Source organism: Spermophilus citellus (assembly GCF_964194105.1).
Source record: "Spermophilus citellus genome assembly, chromosome: 6".
Taxonomy (NCBI): Eukaryota; Metazoa; Chordata; class Mammalia; order Rodentia; family Sciuridae; genus Spermophilus; species Spermophilus citellus.
In genome coordinates, this window is record NC_138187.1 from 133478155 (window position 1) to 133497101 (window position 18947).

General features: G+C 40.2%; 1 protein-coding gene across 2 annotated transcripts in view; it reads left to right on the forward strand.

Moving 5' to 3' along the window:
• Positions 1 to 16649, forward strand: part of LOC308651434 (alpha-1,3-mannosyl-glycoprotein 4-beta-N-acetylglucosaminyltransferase-like protein MGAT4E) — a 20905-nt gene extending 4256 nt beyond the window's left edge. The window contains exons 3-6 of one of the 2 annotated variants that reach the window (XM_081298465.1): positions 11030 to 11141; positions 12102 to 12216; positions 13561 to 13717; positions 14460 to 16649. In XM_081298465.1, coding sequence (XP_081154591.1) covers positions 12121 to 12216; positions 13561 to 13717; positions 14460 to 15577 — 1371 coding nt within the window. In that variant the 5' untranslated portion in view covers positions 11030 to 11141; positions 12102 to 12120 and the 3' untranslated portion in view covers positions 15578 to 16649. The remainder of the gene's footprint in view (positions 1 to 11029; positions 11142 to 12101; positions 12217 to 13560; positions 13718 to 14459) is intronic. The other variant, XM_081298466.1, reaches the window with a different exon arrangement.
• The last annotated feature ends 2298 nt before the right edge of the window (positions 16650 to 18947 follow it).

Here is an 18947-nt window from a genome sequence, read left to right on the forward strand (position 1 = left end):
CACTTCAGATAGAGCCCTAATATCCAGAATATACAAAGAACTCAAAAAATTAGACAATAAGATAACAAATAACCCAATCAACAAATGGGCCAAGGACCTGAACAGACACTTCTCAGAGGAGGACATACAATCAATCAACAAGTACATGAAAAAAATGCTCACCATCGCTAGCAGTCAGAGAAATGCAAATCAAAACCACCCTAAGATACCATCTCACTCCAGTAAGATTGGCAGCCATTACGAAGTCAAACAACAACAAGTGCTGGCGAGGATGTGGGGAAAAGGGTACACTTGTTCATTGTTGGTGGGACTGCAAATTGGTGCAGCCAATTTGGAAAGCAGTATGGAGATTCCTGGGAAAGCTGGGAATGGAACCACCATTTGACCCAGCTATTCCCCTTCTCGGTCTATTCCCTAAAGACCTAATAAGAGCATGCTACAGGGACACTGCTACATCGATGTTCATAGCAGCACAATTCACGATAGCAAGATTGTGGAACCAACCTAGATGCCCTTCAATAGATGAATGGATAAAAAAATGTGGCATTTATACACAATGGAGTATTACTCTGCATTAAAAAATGACAAAATCATAGAATTTGGAGGGAAATGGATGGCATTAGAGCAGATTATGCTAAGTGAAGCTAGCCAATCCCTAAAAAACAAATGCCAAATGTCTTCTTTGATATAAGGGGAGTAACTAAGGACAGAGTAGGGACGAAGAGCATGAGAAGAAGATTAACATTAAACAGGGATGAGAGGTGGGAGGGAAAGGGAGAGAGAAGGGAAAATGCATGGAAATGGAAGGTGATCCTCAGGGTTATACAAAATTACATACAAGAGGAAGTGAGGGGTAAGGGAAGAATAATACAAGTGGAAGAAATGATTTACAGTAGAGGGGGTAGAGAGAGAAGAGGGGAGGGGAGGGGAGGGGAGGGGGGATAGTAGAGGATAGGAAAGGCAGCAGAATATAAGAGACACTAGAATGGCAATGTGTAAATCAATGGAAGTGTAAATGATGTGATTCAGCAATCTGTATACGGGGTAAAAATGGGAGTTCATAACCCACTTGAATCAAACTGTGAAATATGATATATCAAGAACTATGTAATGTTTTGAACGACCAACAACAACAACAAAAAAGATTTTATTAGAACACATATAGGCCTATTCATTTATGTTTTATCTGTGGTTACTTCCTTCTCTCTTTTTTAAACAACTGATAACCAATTTCCAAAACTTGATTAATCATCTACAATTGTGATTTAAGCCTCGACACCTGGCCTGATGGTGATGGGAGTTATCTTCTCACTGTCTCAGAAGGACTGTGTGAGTCAGTGAGCCGCTTGCAGAGTCTCATCTGGATTCTCATGTGGGTGCATATGGGATTCTACTGAAACTTAGAACCTCTAACTACCCCAGGGAGTTTTCTTGAGAGTGATTCTTAGAATTTTGGTAGAGGTCTTCAGCTGTTCCTTTGTTTTGAGATCCTTTTCCTCTGAATCTCTGATCAAGTCAACACACATCTTTGCCAGAGGTTTTCCATTGTGACTTGTTAGAGTAATTCTAATTTAATGAATTTCCACCTCTTCTTCCACTGATTTCTTTCCTGTGTTTTTTAAAAAAACACCAGAGAATTAGAAGCAGGAGCCAGCGGATCAGAGTTCTGCTACAGCTACGAACAATTCTTCCTCAAAGAGCTATCTGCGGTTATTTTCATCCTACAAGGGCAATTGAGTTCTTGTGACAAAGACCATAAGATACTCAAACTCTAAAATATTTGCCATCTGGCTCTTTACATCAGGTTGCCAACTCCTAGTGTAGAGTAAAGTCTATACCACATGGTGGCAGTATAACATCAAGATTGAGGGAACTAATAAAAATTGACTGCAAAACTGAAACACATCAGGAATTACAGAATTGAGTATGTTTTTCCTACTTAGAGGCTCCTTTCTCTAATTTCCAAATATACACAATTCTTTTATGTCTTTGAAATATCCAAATAACACACACAGTACCTTCTCTACCTACTGTTTGTGACTAGTACTAACAGTTTTAACTCATGGTCTTTGTTTCTTCACCACCTAGTCATTTGTTATGTATCCAAATTCTGGCTTCAAAACTTATTTGTCCATTGAAACTTACTTTCCAGGAAAACCAATGACCTCCTAATTGATTTGTATTACAGCATGGATAAAACTTGAAAATTCCCAGAGTTCTCAATTAGCTATATAAGCTGCAAATAGAGTGTTTATAGATAGAAATGTATCTCCATTTTCTATATGTTTGGTTTTCTACATCCCAGAGCTCCCATGTTACCAGAACAAAGAAATGAAGCAGATATTCTCAGATGGAGGAGACAACACAAATGCCCAAATGGCTCCCAAAGTTGACTGGGTCAGTAAGCATAGAATTATGCAGCTGAGGAAGATTGTGTCCATTTTCTGACTTGCTCTGGTCTGCCCTTCAGACATGATAATACAAATTCTGATCCCATTTTGTGGTTAACTTCGGCCATGCCTCTGGTAAATTATAATATGATTCTGAAACCTCTCAAGATTAATAACAGTTTACAAAAGCAAAATCAGTAAGCAGCACCTACTTGGACAGATGCCCCTCCCAAACACAGAGGATTAAGAGAATACAACTTATGGAGAAAGAACAAAGAGCTTTCTTACAGTGAGAGGGCCAGGGAGTTAGGAAGGAAGCTAAGAAAGTGGATCCTCAATGAAATGGTTTCAAGAAGAGTGGGATCCCGAGAAATAAAGAGTATGGCTGGTAACACATTCATCAGTCTGTGGCCATTTGTTTGTTTCCTTCTTTTAGCTATTATACACAATGCAGCTATAAACATGAGCACACAAATATGCCTTGGAAATCCTGCTTTCCTCTTCTTCTTCTCCTTCTCCTTCTCCTTCCTCCTCCTCCTTCCTCCTCCTCCTCCTCCTTCCTTGTCTTCTTCTCCTCCTCCTTCTTCCTCCTCTTCCTCATTCTCCTTCTTTTGGTACTGGGGATTAAATACAGTGGTGCTGTACCACTAAGCCACATCCCCAGTTCTTTCATTTTTGTTTTGAGACAGGGTCTCACTAAGTTGCCTCACTAAATCACCAAGCCTGGCCTCAAACTTGTGATCATCTCCACTGCTGGTGTTTTTTGTTTGTTTGTTTGTTTTCTTTTGTTCTGTTCTAGTTTTTTTTTGTTTGTTTGTTTGTTTTTTGTTTTGGCACCAGGGATTGGACTCAAGGCCACTCAACCACTAAGCCACATCCCCAGCCCTATTTTGCATTTTATTTAGAAACAGGGTCTTACTGAGTTGTTTAGCCCATCGCCATTGCTAAGGCTGGCTTTGAACTCATGATTCTCCTGTCTCAGCCTCCTGAGCCCCTGGGATTATAGGCATGTGCCACCGTGCCCAGTTCCATTTTTATTCTTTATTTTGAGACAGGATCTTGATAAGTTGCTTAGGGTCTCACTAAATTGCTGAGGCTGGCTTTGAACTTACAAACCTCCTGCGTCTGTGGCCACTGGGATTATAGACATGCACCATTGCGCCCAGCTTCTGTTTTTGATAGTAGCCATCCTAATAGGTATGAAGTAGTATTTCACTGTGGTTTGATTTGTACTGCCTGATGATTACTCATGTTGAGCATCTGTTCATGTGCCTATTATTTATTTGCATACCTTCTTAGGAGTAATGTCTATTCAAGTCTTTCACTTAGGTTATTCTTTTTTTGTCATTGAGTTTTAGGAGCTCTCTATATATTATGTACCTTCTCTACCTACTTATCAGGTACATAACTAGCAAACATTTTCTCCTATTTTGTGGGTTGCACCTTTACTTTGTTGATGGTGTCTTTTTTTTTTAATCTTTATTTTTTAGTTTTCGGCGGGCACAACATCTTTGTTTTTGTATGTGGTGCTGAGGATCGAAACCGGGCCGCACGCATGCCAGGCGAGGGCGCTACCGCTTGAGCCACATCCCCAGCCCCATGATGTCCTTTTTTTTAATGCATCAAATTTTTTAATTTTCATGAAATGCAATTTGTTTTATTCTTTCTTTTGTTGACAATGCATTTAGTGTCATATCTAAGAAATCTTACCAAATCCAGTATTTGAAGATTTTGCCTATGTTTGCTTCAAGAGATGTCTAGTTTTATCTCTCAAAATTTGAGTCCATTTTAATTTAATTTTGTATTTGATATAAGGCAAATGTGAATATCTGCATGTGAATATCTACTTTCAACATTTGTTGAAAAAGACTGTCCTTTCCCCCATTGAATGGCATTGGCTCCCTTGTTGAAAATCATTACTAGGCTGGGGTTGTAGCTCAGTGGTAGAGTGCTTGCCTAGCATGTGTGAGGCACTGGGTTCAAATCTCAACACCTGAAAGAAAGAAAGTAAGTCCACTGACAACTAAAAAATATTTATTAAAAAAAAAGAAAATCATTACCATGAACATTTACTTCTGAGCTTTCTAATGATTCTGTTGGTCTGTATGTCTTTATGACAAGACAACACTGTTTTGATTACTGAAACTTTATAGTAAGTTTTGAAATTAGGAAGTGTGAGTCTCCCAACTTTGTTCTTTTCAAGATTGGTTTGCCTGTTCAAGGTTCCTTGAAATTCCTTATGAATTTTAGGAAGGGTGTTTGTATTCTGAAAAAATATGGGATTTTTAATAGAGATTGTATTGAATGCATAAGATTATGCAAAATTGACATCTTAACAATTTTAAGTTTTACAATGATCGAACATGAATTACGCGTTCTTTGATTTTATTTGGCAATACTTGTAGTTTTATCACACAAGATTTCATGTCCTTGCCTTATTACTAATACTTTATTCTCTTTGATGCTATAATAAATAGAATTCTCTCCCCTTCTTCTTTCTCTCTCTCTCTTACCCTCTCCCTGTATCCCTCTCTCCCTCTCTCCCTCTCTCTCTCTCTCAGGCTGGTCTTGATTTCCTGGGCTTAAGCGATCCTCCCACCTAGCCTCCACAATGTTGGGACTGAAACCACAGGCTTGTGCCACCATGCCTGGCTTTTAATTGTTAGTATATAGATTTGCAACTGACTTTTTGCGTTGATTTTGTATCCTGCTAATGTGCTGAATTCATTTTTTAGGTCTAACAGGTTTTGTTTTTTTTTTAAAGAGAGTGAGAGAGGAGAGAGAGAATTTTTAATATTTATTTATTTATTTTTTTAGTTCTCGGCGGACACAACATCTTTGTTGGTATGTGGTGCTGAGGATCGAACCCGGGCCGCACGCATGCCAGGCGAGCGCACTACCGCTTGAGCCACATCCCCAGCCCCGGTCTAACAGGTTTTTAAAAAACATTTCGGGTTTTCTACTTAAAAGATCATATCACCTGTTAACAGATCATTTTTTCTTCTTCCTTTCCCATTAGGATTCCTGTTATTTCTTTTTCTTGCCTTATTGTTCTAGTTAGAACATCTAGTATGATGTTGAATAGAAATGACCAAAATGGTCATTCTTCTCCTTTTCTTGATTTTAGAGGAAAAGCTTTCATTTTTCTCCCTTGAGTCTAATGTTCACTATGAGGTTTTTTTTTTTAATCTATGGCTTTTATCATGTTAGGTAGTTTCTTTTTATTCCTAGCTTGTTGAGTGTTTTTATCATGAAAAAGTATTGAATTTTGTCCAAAGCTTTTGACAATCTGCATCAGTTGAGATAGTCATGCGCCTCCTCTTCATTCTGTTAATGTGGTATATTACATTGATCACTTTTAATACGTAGAGCCATTCTTGCATTCCAGGAGCATATCACCATTGGTCATCACATATAATTCATTTTTTTTTTCCTTTTGGTACCAGGGATTGAACTCAGGGCCTTGTGCATGCAAGGCAAGTATTCTACCAACTGAGCCACATCCCAGCCCACTTTTATTCTTTATTTTGAGACAGGGTCTCACTCACTAAGTTGCTTAGGGCTTCACTAAATTTCTTAGACTGGCTTTGGACTCTTGATCCTCCTGCCTCAGCCTCCCGAGCTGCTGGGATTATAGGTGTGCGTCACCACACACAGCCCATGTATACTTCTTAAGATGCTGCTTAATTCTGCTTGCTAGTGTTTCATTAAGGGTTTATGCAACAGTGTTCATAAAGAATATTGGTGTGGGGGCTGGGGATGTGGCGCAAGCGGTAACACGCTCGCCTCGCATGCATGCGGCCCGGGTTCAATCCTCAGCATCACATACCAACAAAGATGTTGTGTCTGCCGAGAACTAAAATAAATAAATAAATATTAAAAAATTCTCTCTCTCTCTCTCTCTCTCTCTCTCTCTCTCACTCTCTCTCCTCTCTCACTCTCTCTTTAAAAAAAAAAAGAATATTGGTCTGTAGTTTTCATGTGGTGTCTTGCTGGCTTTGGTTTCAGGGTATTAGCAGCCTCACATGATGACTTAGGAAGAGTTCCTACCTCTTACATTTTTTGGAAGAGTTTGAAAAGGATTGTTAGTTTTTTAAATGTTCAGTGGAATTCACCAGTGAAGCATCAGACTGAAGGATTTTATTTGTCAGGATTTTTTTTTAATCATTGATTCAATCGCCTTACTAATTATCAGTCTGTTCTTATTTTCTCTTTCTTCATGATTCAATTATTCTATTCATTATTGAATGTGGGTTATTGGGGCTGGGGATATAGCTCAGTTGGTAGAATACTTGCCTTGCATGCATGCACAAGGCCCTGGGTTCAATCCCAGCAGCACAAAAAAAAAAAAAAAAAAAAAAAAAAAAGAAAGAAAGAAAGAAAAGAAAATGGATTATTTAAGTCTCTGAATATAATTGTAGAACTGCTTATTTCTCCCTCCAATTCTTTCATTTTTTTATATATTTTGATGATGTGACATTGGGTGCTTACAAGTTTGTAATTATTATATTTTCCCACTACATTGAAATTTGTATTAATGTATAATGCCCTTCTTTATTATTAACTTTCAATCTATTTGACCTAAAGCTGGTCTTTTCTATTTGTAGGCTGCTTTTTATTCATTTTATTCATTGATTTGTTCATTCATTTTACAGTAATAGGAATGGGAAATCAATAAATATAATTCATCACATCGATAGACTCAAAAATAAAAATCATATGATCATCTCAATAGATGCAAAGAAAGCATTTGACAAAATACAGCACCCCCATCATATTCAAAACACTAGAAAAACTAGGAATATCAGGAACATATCTCAACATTGTAAAAGCTATCTATTCTAAGCCCCAGGCCAACATCATTCTAAATAGAAAAAAACTTGAAAACATTCCCTCTAAAAACTGGAACAAGACAGGAATGCCCTCTTTCACTACTTCTATTTGACATAGTTCTTGAAACTCTAGCCAGAGCAATTAGATAGACAAAAGAAATTAAAGAGGTATGGATAGGAAAAGAAGAACTCAAGGGGCTAGTGCTGTGGCTCAGCGGTAGAGCACTCGCCTCGCACATTTGAGACCCTGAGTTCGATCCTCAGCACCATATACAAAAATAAACAAGTGAAATAAAGGTGTTGTGTCCAACTATAACCAAAAAATTTTAAAAAGAACTCAAATTATCACTATTTGCTGATGATATGATTCTATGCCTCAAGACCCAAAACATTCCACCAGAAATCTTCTAGAACTAATAAATGAATTCAGCAATGTAGCAGGATATAAAATCAACACCCATAAATCAAAGGCATTTCTGTATATCAGTGACAAATCCTCAGAAAGAGAAACTAGGAAAACCACCCCATTTACAATAGCTTCAAAAAAAATACCAAATACTTGGTAATCAACAAAGAGATGAAAGACCTATACAATAAAAAACTACAGAATGCTAAAGAAGGAAATTAAAGAATACCTTAGAAGATGGAAAGATCTACCTTGTTCTTGGATAGGAAGAATTAATATTGTCAAAATGATCATACTACCAAAAGCAGTCTACAGATTCAATGCAATCCCAATAAAAAGCCCAATGACATTCCTCATAGAAATAGAAAAAGCAATCATGAAATTCAGTTGGAAAAATAAGAGACCCAGAATAACCAAAGCAATTCTTAGCAAGAAGAGTGAAGCTGGTGGCATTACTATTCCAGAAGTTAAACTATACTACACAGCAATAGTAACAAAAATAGCATGGTATTGGCATCAAAATAGACCTGTAGACCAATGGTACAGAATAGAGGACACAGAGACAAACCCACATAATTACAGTTATCTCATATTAGACAAAGGTGCCAAAAACATATTGAAGAAAAAAATAGCCTCTTCAACAAGTGGTGCTGGGAAAATAGGAAATCTACATGTAACAAAATGAAATTAAATCTCTATCTATCTCCATGCACAAAACTCAACTCAAAGTGGATCAAGGACCTAGGAATAAAACCAGAGACCTTACGCCTAATGGAAGAAAAAGTAGGTCCAAATCTCCATCATGTCAGATTAGGCCCCAACTTCCTTAATAAGACTCCTATAGCATAAGAGTTAAAATCAAGAATCAATTAAGGGGATGGATTCAAACTAAAAAGCTTCTTCTCAGCAAAAAAAAAAAAAAAAAAAAAACCAATCAGTGGGGTGAATATAGAGCCTACAGAATGGGAGCAAATCTTTACTACAAGCACATCAGTTGGAGCACTAATCTCTAGGATATACAAAGCACTCAAAAACCTTAACACCAAAAAAACAACCTAATCAATAAATGGGCCAAGGAACTGAACAGACACTTCTCAGAAGAGGATATGCAATCAATCAAAAAATATATGACAGAATGTTCAATATCTCTAATAATTAGAGAAATGCAAATCAACTGTAAGATTTCATCTCACTCCAGTCAGAATGGCAGGTCTCGAAAACCACAGTAAGTGTTGGCAAGGATGTAGAGGGAAAGACACACTCATACATTGCTGGTGGGACTGCAAATTGATGCAGCCAATCTGGAAAGCAGTAAGGAGATTCCTTGGAAAACTGGGAATGGAACCACCATTTGACCCAGCGATCCCACTCCTCAGTTTATACCCAAAGGACTTAAAAACAGGGGCTGGGGATGTGGCTCAAGCGGTAGCGCGCTTGCTTGGCAGGCGTGCGGCCCGGGTTCGATCCTCAGCACCACATACAAACAAAGATGTTGTGTCCACCGAGAACTAAAAAAATAAATAAATATTAATAAATTCTCTCTCTCTCTCAAAAAAAGGACTTAAAAAGAGCATACTACAAGGACACAGCCACATCTATGTTTATAGCAGCACAATTCACAATAGCTAAATTGTGGAACCAACCTAGATGCCCTTCAGTAGATGAATGGATAAAAAAAAATGTGGCATATATACACAATGGAATATTACTAAGCAATAAAAGAGAATAAAATCATGGCATTTGCAGGTAAATTGATGGAGTTAGAGAAGATAATGCTAAGTGAAGTTAGCCAAAAAAAACAAATGCCAAATGTTTTCTTTGATATAAGGAAGCTGATTCATAATGGGATAGGGAGGGGGGCATGGGAGCAATAGACGAACTCTAGATAGGGCAGAGGGGTGGGAGGGAAAGGAAGGGGGCATGGGGTAATTAATTATGGTTGAATGTGATGATCATTATTATCCAAAGTACATGTATGAAGACACAAATTGGTGTGAGTATACTATGTATACAACCAGAGATATGAAAAATTGAACTCTATATATGTAATAAGAATTGTAATGCAATCCACTGTTAAATATAAATGAAAAAAAATTTAAATGCTTATTATAAAATATGCTTTTGTACATCTACAACTAAAAAAATTTTTTTAAAGTATTTTGGGCTAGGCACAGTGTCACACACCTATAATCCCAGCAGCTCGGGAGGCTGAGGCAGGAAGATCACAAGTTCAAAGCCAGTCTCAGCAATGACAAGGTGCTTAGCAACTCAGTGTGACCCTGTCTCTAAATAAAATACAAAATAGGGCTGGGATGTGGCTCAGTGGTCAAGCACCCCTGAGTTCAATCCTCGGTACCCACCCCACCCCCCAAAAAAATGTTTTGGTTAAAAGAGGGAAGAGGATAAGGAAATGTTTTGTTTTGTTTTTTAACTGAGAAGGAAAAGTGCCCCCATCTGCACAGCTGAACCTTAGAAACCAGCAAGGGGTGCTAGGGGATTAAGGACAAACACAGAGAGAAAGCTGGGACCAGGTGTGACATGGTCCTCTGATGGAGGAACAATGACCCAGAGCTAGCTCAGCACATGTATTATATAGGTTTTATTATAAAAAGGCTTTCTGTGGAAAAGTTTCTTCAAAGCAGGCAGGCTTGAAGGTAGAAACTCTTGCAAGCAATTATAATTATCTAGTTACCCTCGTAATTCTCTATCCCTGGCCACTGTGTCTAAACTCAAGGTCAAGACTGATACAATTCCATGCCTTGCACAGAACTTCCTCAGGCTGAGCATCACCATAGCAACTGGGCAAATCTTGTCCTGCACCTTTGCACGAAAGGTCCCAGAGCAGCAAGCCACAGCCCACAGGCAATCAAAGACCATGATCCAAGTCACCATTCTCCACAGAAAAGGATGGAGGAAGAAGCAGGAAAGTAAAAGGAGAAAAGAGAGAGGAAGAGGAAGCTTATTTCTTCGTCTCAGATAAGCCATGACGTATGGCATAAGGCTGTTCTTTTAAACATGAGCTCTTAACAAAACAATACCATCATCAAGTAAAGTTTATCTATAATTATCATATTTATTGCTCAGAATTTAAAAGTTGAATACAGGATTTCTATTTTGGTAACTGCAAGAGGGCCAGGAAATGTAGGGGAGCAAATGGAATCTTTGGAGAGACTTCCTGTCTCTGCCACTACTAGAAAACTGGTTTCAACAATTTGTCACCACCCAAAGGTAACCTGCACTTGCAAACAGGTCTTACTGTGATGGTGGGGATTGGGAGCTGCCTGTTCCCCATTCAGAGAGAACAATGGTTGCCACGGGGTGTCTCTTGGGGAGGATGATCATGTTTGGCTATCTTATTGCAGCCATTGGGTGGCCTCAACCTTGCCTATTTTCTTTTTCAGTTTCAGAGAAATCCCTGCTCTCTGAGGAACTTCTAATTCCTTTTGAGCATGTGTGATCTGAGAGTCATCAGATAGACACCACCACTCCAAAGGACTTACTGCTCCTGTGATGGTAAGGGTTCTCAAATGGCTAGAAACTTCTGGTTACTTTCCATTTTCTTCCTACCTCAGTCACTCTGGGAGAATATGGTTCTTGCCATGAAGGACTTGTATTCTACTATATTTACTTGACTATAAACATCCTACCAACCCAACCAAACATGAGCATGGAAGGAGATATTGAGTTGAAGCTTGAGAAATCAGGCAGCATGATAGAGGAGAGATAAGGAGAATCTAGAAAACCCCAAAGGCAGCTCTAGTTGAGTGGAAGATTTAGGAATACTGCAGAGTATCTCAGCACTTTGCCTTCTTTTTTGGTTTCCTTTGTTTGGTACGACAGCCTTTCTGGTTGGATACCAGCTCCAAAAAGGTTTTCTCTTCTACAGCATGCCCTATCTTTTTTTTTTTTCCTCACCTTTCCTAAAAGTATCCTCAGCTTAACTGGATGAATGAAGACAGCTTTAGTTAACTCCCTGTCATAGACACTAAAAAATGGCAATATATCTGGTCATCCATACAGAAGGTACAGAATGTAGAAAGTGAATAAAATCAAGCCCCCTGATTGGTCTTTCTCATTTTAAGATGGCAAAAACTTGGAGTGAGGGGTGTCAGTATAGGGGGGAAGCTCAGGAAAGAATTAAGACAGTGATTTCTTGAAATAGAAATGGAATCAGGGCGTAGTGGCGCACGCCTATAATCCCAGCTACTCAAAGGAAATAGGATCACAAATTCTAGACAAACCTCAGCAACTTAGACCCTGCCTCAAAATTCAAAAATAAAAATAAAAAGGGTTAGGGATGTAAGTCAGTGGTGAAGCACGTGCCTACTGGGGTTCAATCTCTAACACAACACACACACACACACACACACACACACACACACAGAAATAGAAGTGGAAGGAGAAAGAGCATCCTTGAGCTTCTCTGAGGAGAAGGTACTTAAGATGCATATTTCTCTGCATATTTCTCTTCAGAGCTACATCCAACACTAACATGTACTGGAAATGGATCATAGTGATCATGTTGCTGGCCCTCGTGAATATCTTGCTCTATGAGAAAATCTACCAGGGTGAATATAAGCATTTTGGGGTGAGTACCAGAACCTGATAATGGAGCCAATTTTCAAGTATTAAATGAGAAAATAAATATAGTCAATACTGAGCTCTCCGTCTATGTGGAATACTCTAAAATCTCTACAAATTCTCTCAGAAAAGAGAGGTGAATTTTTAAAGTAAATTTTTCAATTGAACTTAAAATTTTTAATTGAACTTTCCTAAATAAAAGGGAATTTATTTTCTGTCAACTGCCCATCAAGAAGCAGGAGAAAAAGTAATTTGTTATAACTCAGTAATGACAGTACAAAAGAACAGACAAAAAAATGGAGAAATTTCCAGGAGAAAATAAAGTAAGATTAGATACAGAGAAGTGGAGAGATTCAATGGCTAATTTGTTACCAAAGAGATACCTTAGGAGAGGGATAAGGATGGGAGTTGTCTGAAACTCCAGGATTTCAAGAGCTTCCCTTCAGAAATTCCATAAGGGTTTTCTACACCATTGAAAACCACTAAATATGAAACATGTCAGCTTGAATCACACTTTTTTCAATTCATAATTTTAAAATATCCGTTTTCCACTGGTCATTGAGATATGGATAGGACCTGAATAGGGATATGGAGAGGAGGAGGCATTCTAGGTGTGAAGAGGGTGGTGCACAGATACCTCTAGAGGACTGTGCTTCTAGGCTGGACCTCAGGCAATGACAACCACAGGGCTGCTGCCACCATTCTCACCAGGACCTGCCAGGGGACATGTAATTCATCCCTTTTCTCACTTGAAGGGACTTGAAGTAACTTCTCCACTGTAAACACCTGCAAGTGAGAAGACCAAATCACACATGGGGTGCACTGAGGCTTTGGAATCCACATTTTGTCTGGGCTGCCTCATATCAGCCAGACAGAAGCACAGGGTAGCCTGGGGAAGGGGTGCAGAACTGGGTGTGGTTAGGCTGAGCGAGAGAAAAAACTTCAGACTGACCTGTGGCTGTGAGTCCCCTGAGCACAGGACCAGGCCTTGTCTTCAGCGTCTCCCTCAGAACCCAGCCCAGGCCTCAGGAGACACTGACCAGCCTGCTGAAGGTAAAGAAAGGGTGTGGCCAGAGGCAAGTCTACTCTGCATGGGTCTAGGAACTTCCCAGACACATTCCACACAAACCTGGCCACACATGCCTCACTCAGGGCCATGGCTTCTGCTGGGAAGCACCTTGAGGTGTGACCAGGTGGAGAGAGAGGGTAGCTGAGCCCTGACATTCATTCTCCCTGGTGACTGGGTCCTGGGGCTCATTCAGCCTGCCCTCAAGGGGGATGTGCCCCTCAGTTGTCTCCAGAGGGTCTGGGGATAAACCTCATGGCTGATACATATCTATCTTGTCCTCAGATGGAAAAGACAGAAATCCTTCAGCAGACAGTTCAGGAACAAATCAACTCTGAAATCAGTAACCATCTGGAGGTCTTCAGGGAGATGCAGAAAAACTCCCCTCTACTCCAGCATGCCAACTACACACTCCTGGCTGGAGCCCTTCCCCAGGAAAAGAGTGAGTATGGGGGAGCAGGCAGACTGGGCGAAGGTCAGACAAGGTATTTTAACTAGAAAAGGGGAGGAAGGCAAAGCGGAGTGAGCTGGTGGCTGGCAAGCATGGGAGGGCACTGTGAGCCAGGGCCAGGCTAGGGAATTCCAAGCAGGTCGCAATCCTGGGTGCATTTTCCTCTCTCCTGTTTACCTCTTGAATGCCCCATAGGATGAGAAGACCATAGTGACCCTGTGATGGAGCCACCCCATGTGAAGCTCAGTCATGGCAGGCCCCCAGGGAGGGAAGCCAGGATGAGAGAGGAGCCCAGGGGAGCCCTGGGAGAGAGATCCAGGTAGAGGGAAAAGGGGGCGTGTGGGCTCTGTGTCCCAATACATTGCCTGCAAGACCCTGGGGCTTGCAGGGGTCCATGGAGGTTCTCTAATCCAGGTCTGAGTGACCTATGATGACTGAGATCATTCTGAAAGTCAAGGTCTTGCTAAGCATATTTGTCTTTGCTACATGGTGACCTCCTGCATCAGAAATAGCCTAGTCCTTCACAAAGGTTCCCCGACATCCTTTCAAAGTACTGAACAAAAGAAACCACTTTATAATTTCTGATCCCTTAGTAACTCTCACCTGGACCATACACTCCCAGGGGAAAAAATGTGAAATTGTTGCAGGGATTGGCATGAAGGGGAGGGTCTTAGGAGAGTCCTGGGAACTCTCCACCTTCCTGAAGTGCTAAAGGTCTCCCTGTCTCTCCCAGAGCTGCTGACAGTGGGCATTTCCTCAATGCAACGCCCCCAAGGGAGCTACCTCCTGGACACCCTGCAGTCCCTGTTCCAAGTTTCCTCAGAAGCTGAGCTGAAGTCTATAGTGGTGCTGGTGCACCTGTCAGACCCTGACCCTGAGTGGCTCAGCCAAACAGTGGCCAATATTTCAGGCCTCTTTGCACTACACATTAAGGCCAAGAAGCTGCTTGTGGTCCACGGGCTTCTGGATGACTCCTCATTGAGGAACATAAACCAATCCTCACCCTGTGAAGAACTTTATTTCAGGCAGAAAGTGGATTATGCCCTCCTCATGAACTTTGCAAGCAACCTCTCTGATTACTTCCTGTTGATGGATGATAATATTTTTTGCACCCCTAATTTTGTTTCTTCCATCTCTCGGGCATTATCAGCCTGGAAAGAATACCCTTGGGTGGTCCTGGAATTCTCTAGCCTGACATTCTCTGGGAAAGTGTTCCACTCCAGTGACCTCTCCCACCTGGCCTCTTTCTTCCTCCTCTTCCTCAAGGACACTCCCACTCACTTGCTTCTGTCAAATTTTGGTTTCCTCTTGGGCCAGACAGCTCCAATTAGCCTTACTCCCAAACTCTTCCACTCTTGGGACAATGGTTTTATTTCTGAGGATTCTTGTTACAAAGAGAAAGAAGAGAAAAAGAAGCTTGGTAAGCCCAACAATCCTCCTGCTCGTATCTACACTGACATGTTCTTCCGAGACTTTTTTCTCCCAGAATGTGCCTACTCTCTGGACCTCAAGTACTTCAAGACTCAACATGTCTTCACAGGCCAGACCTTTACTGTGGTTTTTAAACAGTCTTACAAGGTGATCCAGATAGAAGTCATTACAGGGATTGGTATATGGGGGATATGTCGCTTGGAACATGGGCAGGTAGAATTGGGTTACCTTCCTATAGGGAAAGGACATATCTGTAACCGCTATGTCCTGCTAGGACCATTGGTGAAAGGCCAGCTCAATCAGGAGGTATATCAAGACAAAGACTTTGTGGAGGAAGTAAGATGTGTGCGACTGCTAGTGACAGCCCCCCAGCAATCTAATTTATGTATTATAGGGATTCATATCTGGATTCATGTCTGACAAAGTAGAAATAAAATGGCCAGTGTGGATTCTGAAAGGATCAGGTTTGGGAATGGATCTATGTCAAGGAATTAAAGGTTTTAAATTCATCAGGAACATCACATTCATAGTTATTTCAGGCTACTTAATATAGATGACACAGATTTATAAGAGGCAGAAAGAAGACTGGTTCTTCCTGGCCCCAAAGAGCCAGAGAGATGGATGTATTCACCAACAGTTTGCCCAATTTTGATTCCACACAGATCTCTTATTCTAAAATTTCACCCTGAGATAAGTACTACTTTGAGTATTGGCAATGGCCTGATGTAACATGAACATAGAACTGAAATCTGACTTCATGCAAGATCCAGTCCTCCAAAATGTCAAACATTGGGCCTTACTGTGAGTCCAAGAATGAGCTTTTGGCTGCCCATGAAGTCCTTAGAAGTAGATGCTAATCTTTGTATATTTTCACATCTACATTCCCCTAGGACAAAGGCACATAATATTTATTGGTGCTTTTCATATGCCAAAAAAACACAAATTACTGAACTGGTAGATATACTTTCTTTTCTGGGGGGGCACGTAACGGGGTGGGTAAGGGATACTTAACTACTGAGCCACATCCCCAGCCCTCCTCAGCCCCCCCTTTTTTTTTTTTTTATTTTGTGACAAGATCTCACTAAGTTGCTGAGGCTGGCTTTGAACTCATGATCCTCCTGCCTCAGCCTCCCAAGCATTGGGATTGCAGGCATGCATTACACTCAGCACTCCGTATACTTTCTTGACAAAAGTACACAATTCATTAGCTTTGGGAATGAAACTACCTATTTTGCATTTATAGTTTAGGAACTGAGACCATTCCTTCATTCATTTCTTCATATATTCATTCAGAGGTATTAATTTTGTGAATTCTTTCTGTTTGACCTATTCAAGGCAATAAAGATTCTAAGATGAATAAGACATTGTTAATGCTAGTAAAACACTAATAGCAAAGGCAAACACTTAGTATTCAAAACTATTAGTAGTTTAAGATTCTTTAGGATTTTCTTTGTGTATAATCATATATAGTAATAAATATGTATAAGTTCAATGCGATCTCAATAAAATTCCAAATAAATAATTTGTTGTTTCCTTTATAGTTAACATTTTAATTTTAAGACCCACCTGTAAAAATGCATGACTGTAATTAAATACCTGATGCAGTCTACTTATAAAGAAAGAGGTTTATTTCGTCAGGTTTCTGGAGTTTCAGGTCCAAAATTGGGTGGCTTCATTAGTTTGGGCCTCTGCTAAATATAGCACATCATGGCAGGAGTGTATGTTGGAATGAGTGCTCATACCTTAAACCAGAAAACAGAGAGAGGAGAGAAAGAGACTGGGACCCCATAGTACCTTTTGAGACAGACCCCCAATGACCTAAGGACTTACCCTTAGGCCCCACTCTTAAAGGTCCATGGTACCTCCCAATACTGCAACCTGGGGACCAAGTCTTTACCTGCAGACCATTGTGAGATACTGCCTGTAAGTACACCAAACTTATTCCTTCCTCAGGACTACTGAACTTTCAGATATCTCTGCCTGAAAGTCTCTTTCCACAAATCTCCTCCCCATATCTCCAATACCCCATCTGTAAAACCCTCCCCTTCACCCTAGCTAAGCACTCTTCTGATCAAGCTGTCACATTACTTTTATTGTTTACCTGTTGTTTGTCTCCAAGGCAAATTCCTTGTATTGATTTACTCTTTTTCCCCATCAGCCAGAACAAAGCCAAGTTCAAGGTAGGAATAAATAGATACCTGTTGGCCATCTGTCTCACTTATATAAACTCTCCTAGGCCACAGGATATAGGACATAGGAAGCTGTCCCATATATTTTGGGTCATGTCATAGCTACAGCATAGAAACAAAACTATACCCAATATTCCCTTCAAAGATGCTGACCTTTCTTTCCCAAAATCAACTCCTGTGGGGAGCACCAGGACACAGAGAAAATAATTAGAAATCCCGGAAGGCATGGTGTGAGCTCTGTTGAACTAGACAGACGGCTTTTTCTGGATAGGAGTCAGCCAGGCTGAGAGGGAAAAAATGGGAGCTGTTGGAATTCAGCTCCTGCTTCTTGCCTGCTCTGCTTTGGGACAGATAACCTGTCCCTACATCTGAAACAACTTAGAACTCTGGGGTCTTCAAAGGTAAAAGCAGGACAGTGCATAAATCCTGTGCCTATGAGGAGCAAAGCAGGACAATTGAGGACTAACTTGTAGAAGATGCTCATCCAACCCTTCTTCCTAACCCCAGGACTAGTCAACCTCCACTGAAGGAATGTTGTCATATTTTTTTTAAAGTTGTTTGTCTCAGGTATTTTGTCACAGCAATGTAAAGCTATTAAATTCATGTTATCCTGTCTGTGATATTTGGAACAGAGATGGTTTATAATGTTATTTTATTTATTTTTTTTTAAAGAGTGAGAGAGGGGAGAGAGAGAGAGAGAGAGAAAGAGAGAGAGAGAGAGAGAGAGAGAGAGAGAGAATTTTTTTTAATATTTATTTTTTAGTTCTCGGCAGACACAACATCTCCGTTGGTATGTGGTGCTGAGGATCGAACCCGGGCCGCACGCATGCCAGGCGAGCGCGCTACCGCTTGAGCCACATCCCCAGCCCTGTTATTTTATTTATAATGCTGATATACCAACATATATGTGGAAAAAGGAGCTTCTTAAGGGAAACATTCAACATGACTTATCTCACAGTAAACTGACATAGAATCACCTTGGACAAACATCTACTCTAGGAGAAGTACTAGGGTCACTGTGTAGAAGAAATAGTGGTTCCAGGAGAATCAGATAATTTTATTTCTTTTTTTTCCCACAGTCAGTCTCTCTCTCTCTCTCTCTCTCTTTCCTTTTCTTTTTTTTTTTTTTTTTGTTTGTTTTTTGAGACAAGATCTCGTTAAATCGCCAAGTCAAACTTTCAGTCCTCCTCCTGCCTCAGGCTCACATGTAGCTGAGATTACAAGCATGCACCACCATACCTGGCTTTCCCTTAGTTTTCTGTTTTGTTTTGTTTCTTTTTAAAATTTCTTTAGTTGTATATGGACACAATACTTTTATTTATCTATTTTTGTGTGGTGCTAAGGATAGAACCCAGTGCCTCACATGTGCTAGGCAAGCACTCTACCACTAAACTACAACCCCAGCACCCTCTCCCTCAGTTTTTTAAAATGAGATATTTTCACATCACAAAAAATCATCCTTTTAGTGTAAAATTTAGTACTTTTAGTTTATTTGCAAAATTGTGCTACTATCACCAATATCTAATTCCAGAACATTCTAATCACCCAAAGAAACCCTGTGGCAAATATCAAACACTTCCATTTTCCCCTCTCTCAAACCT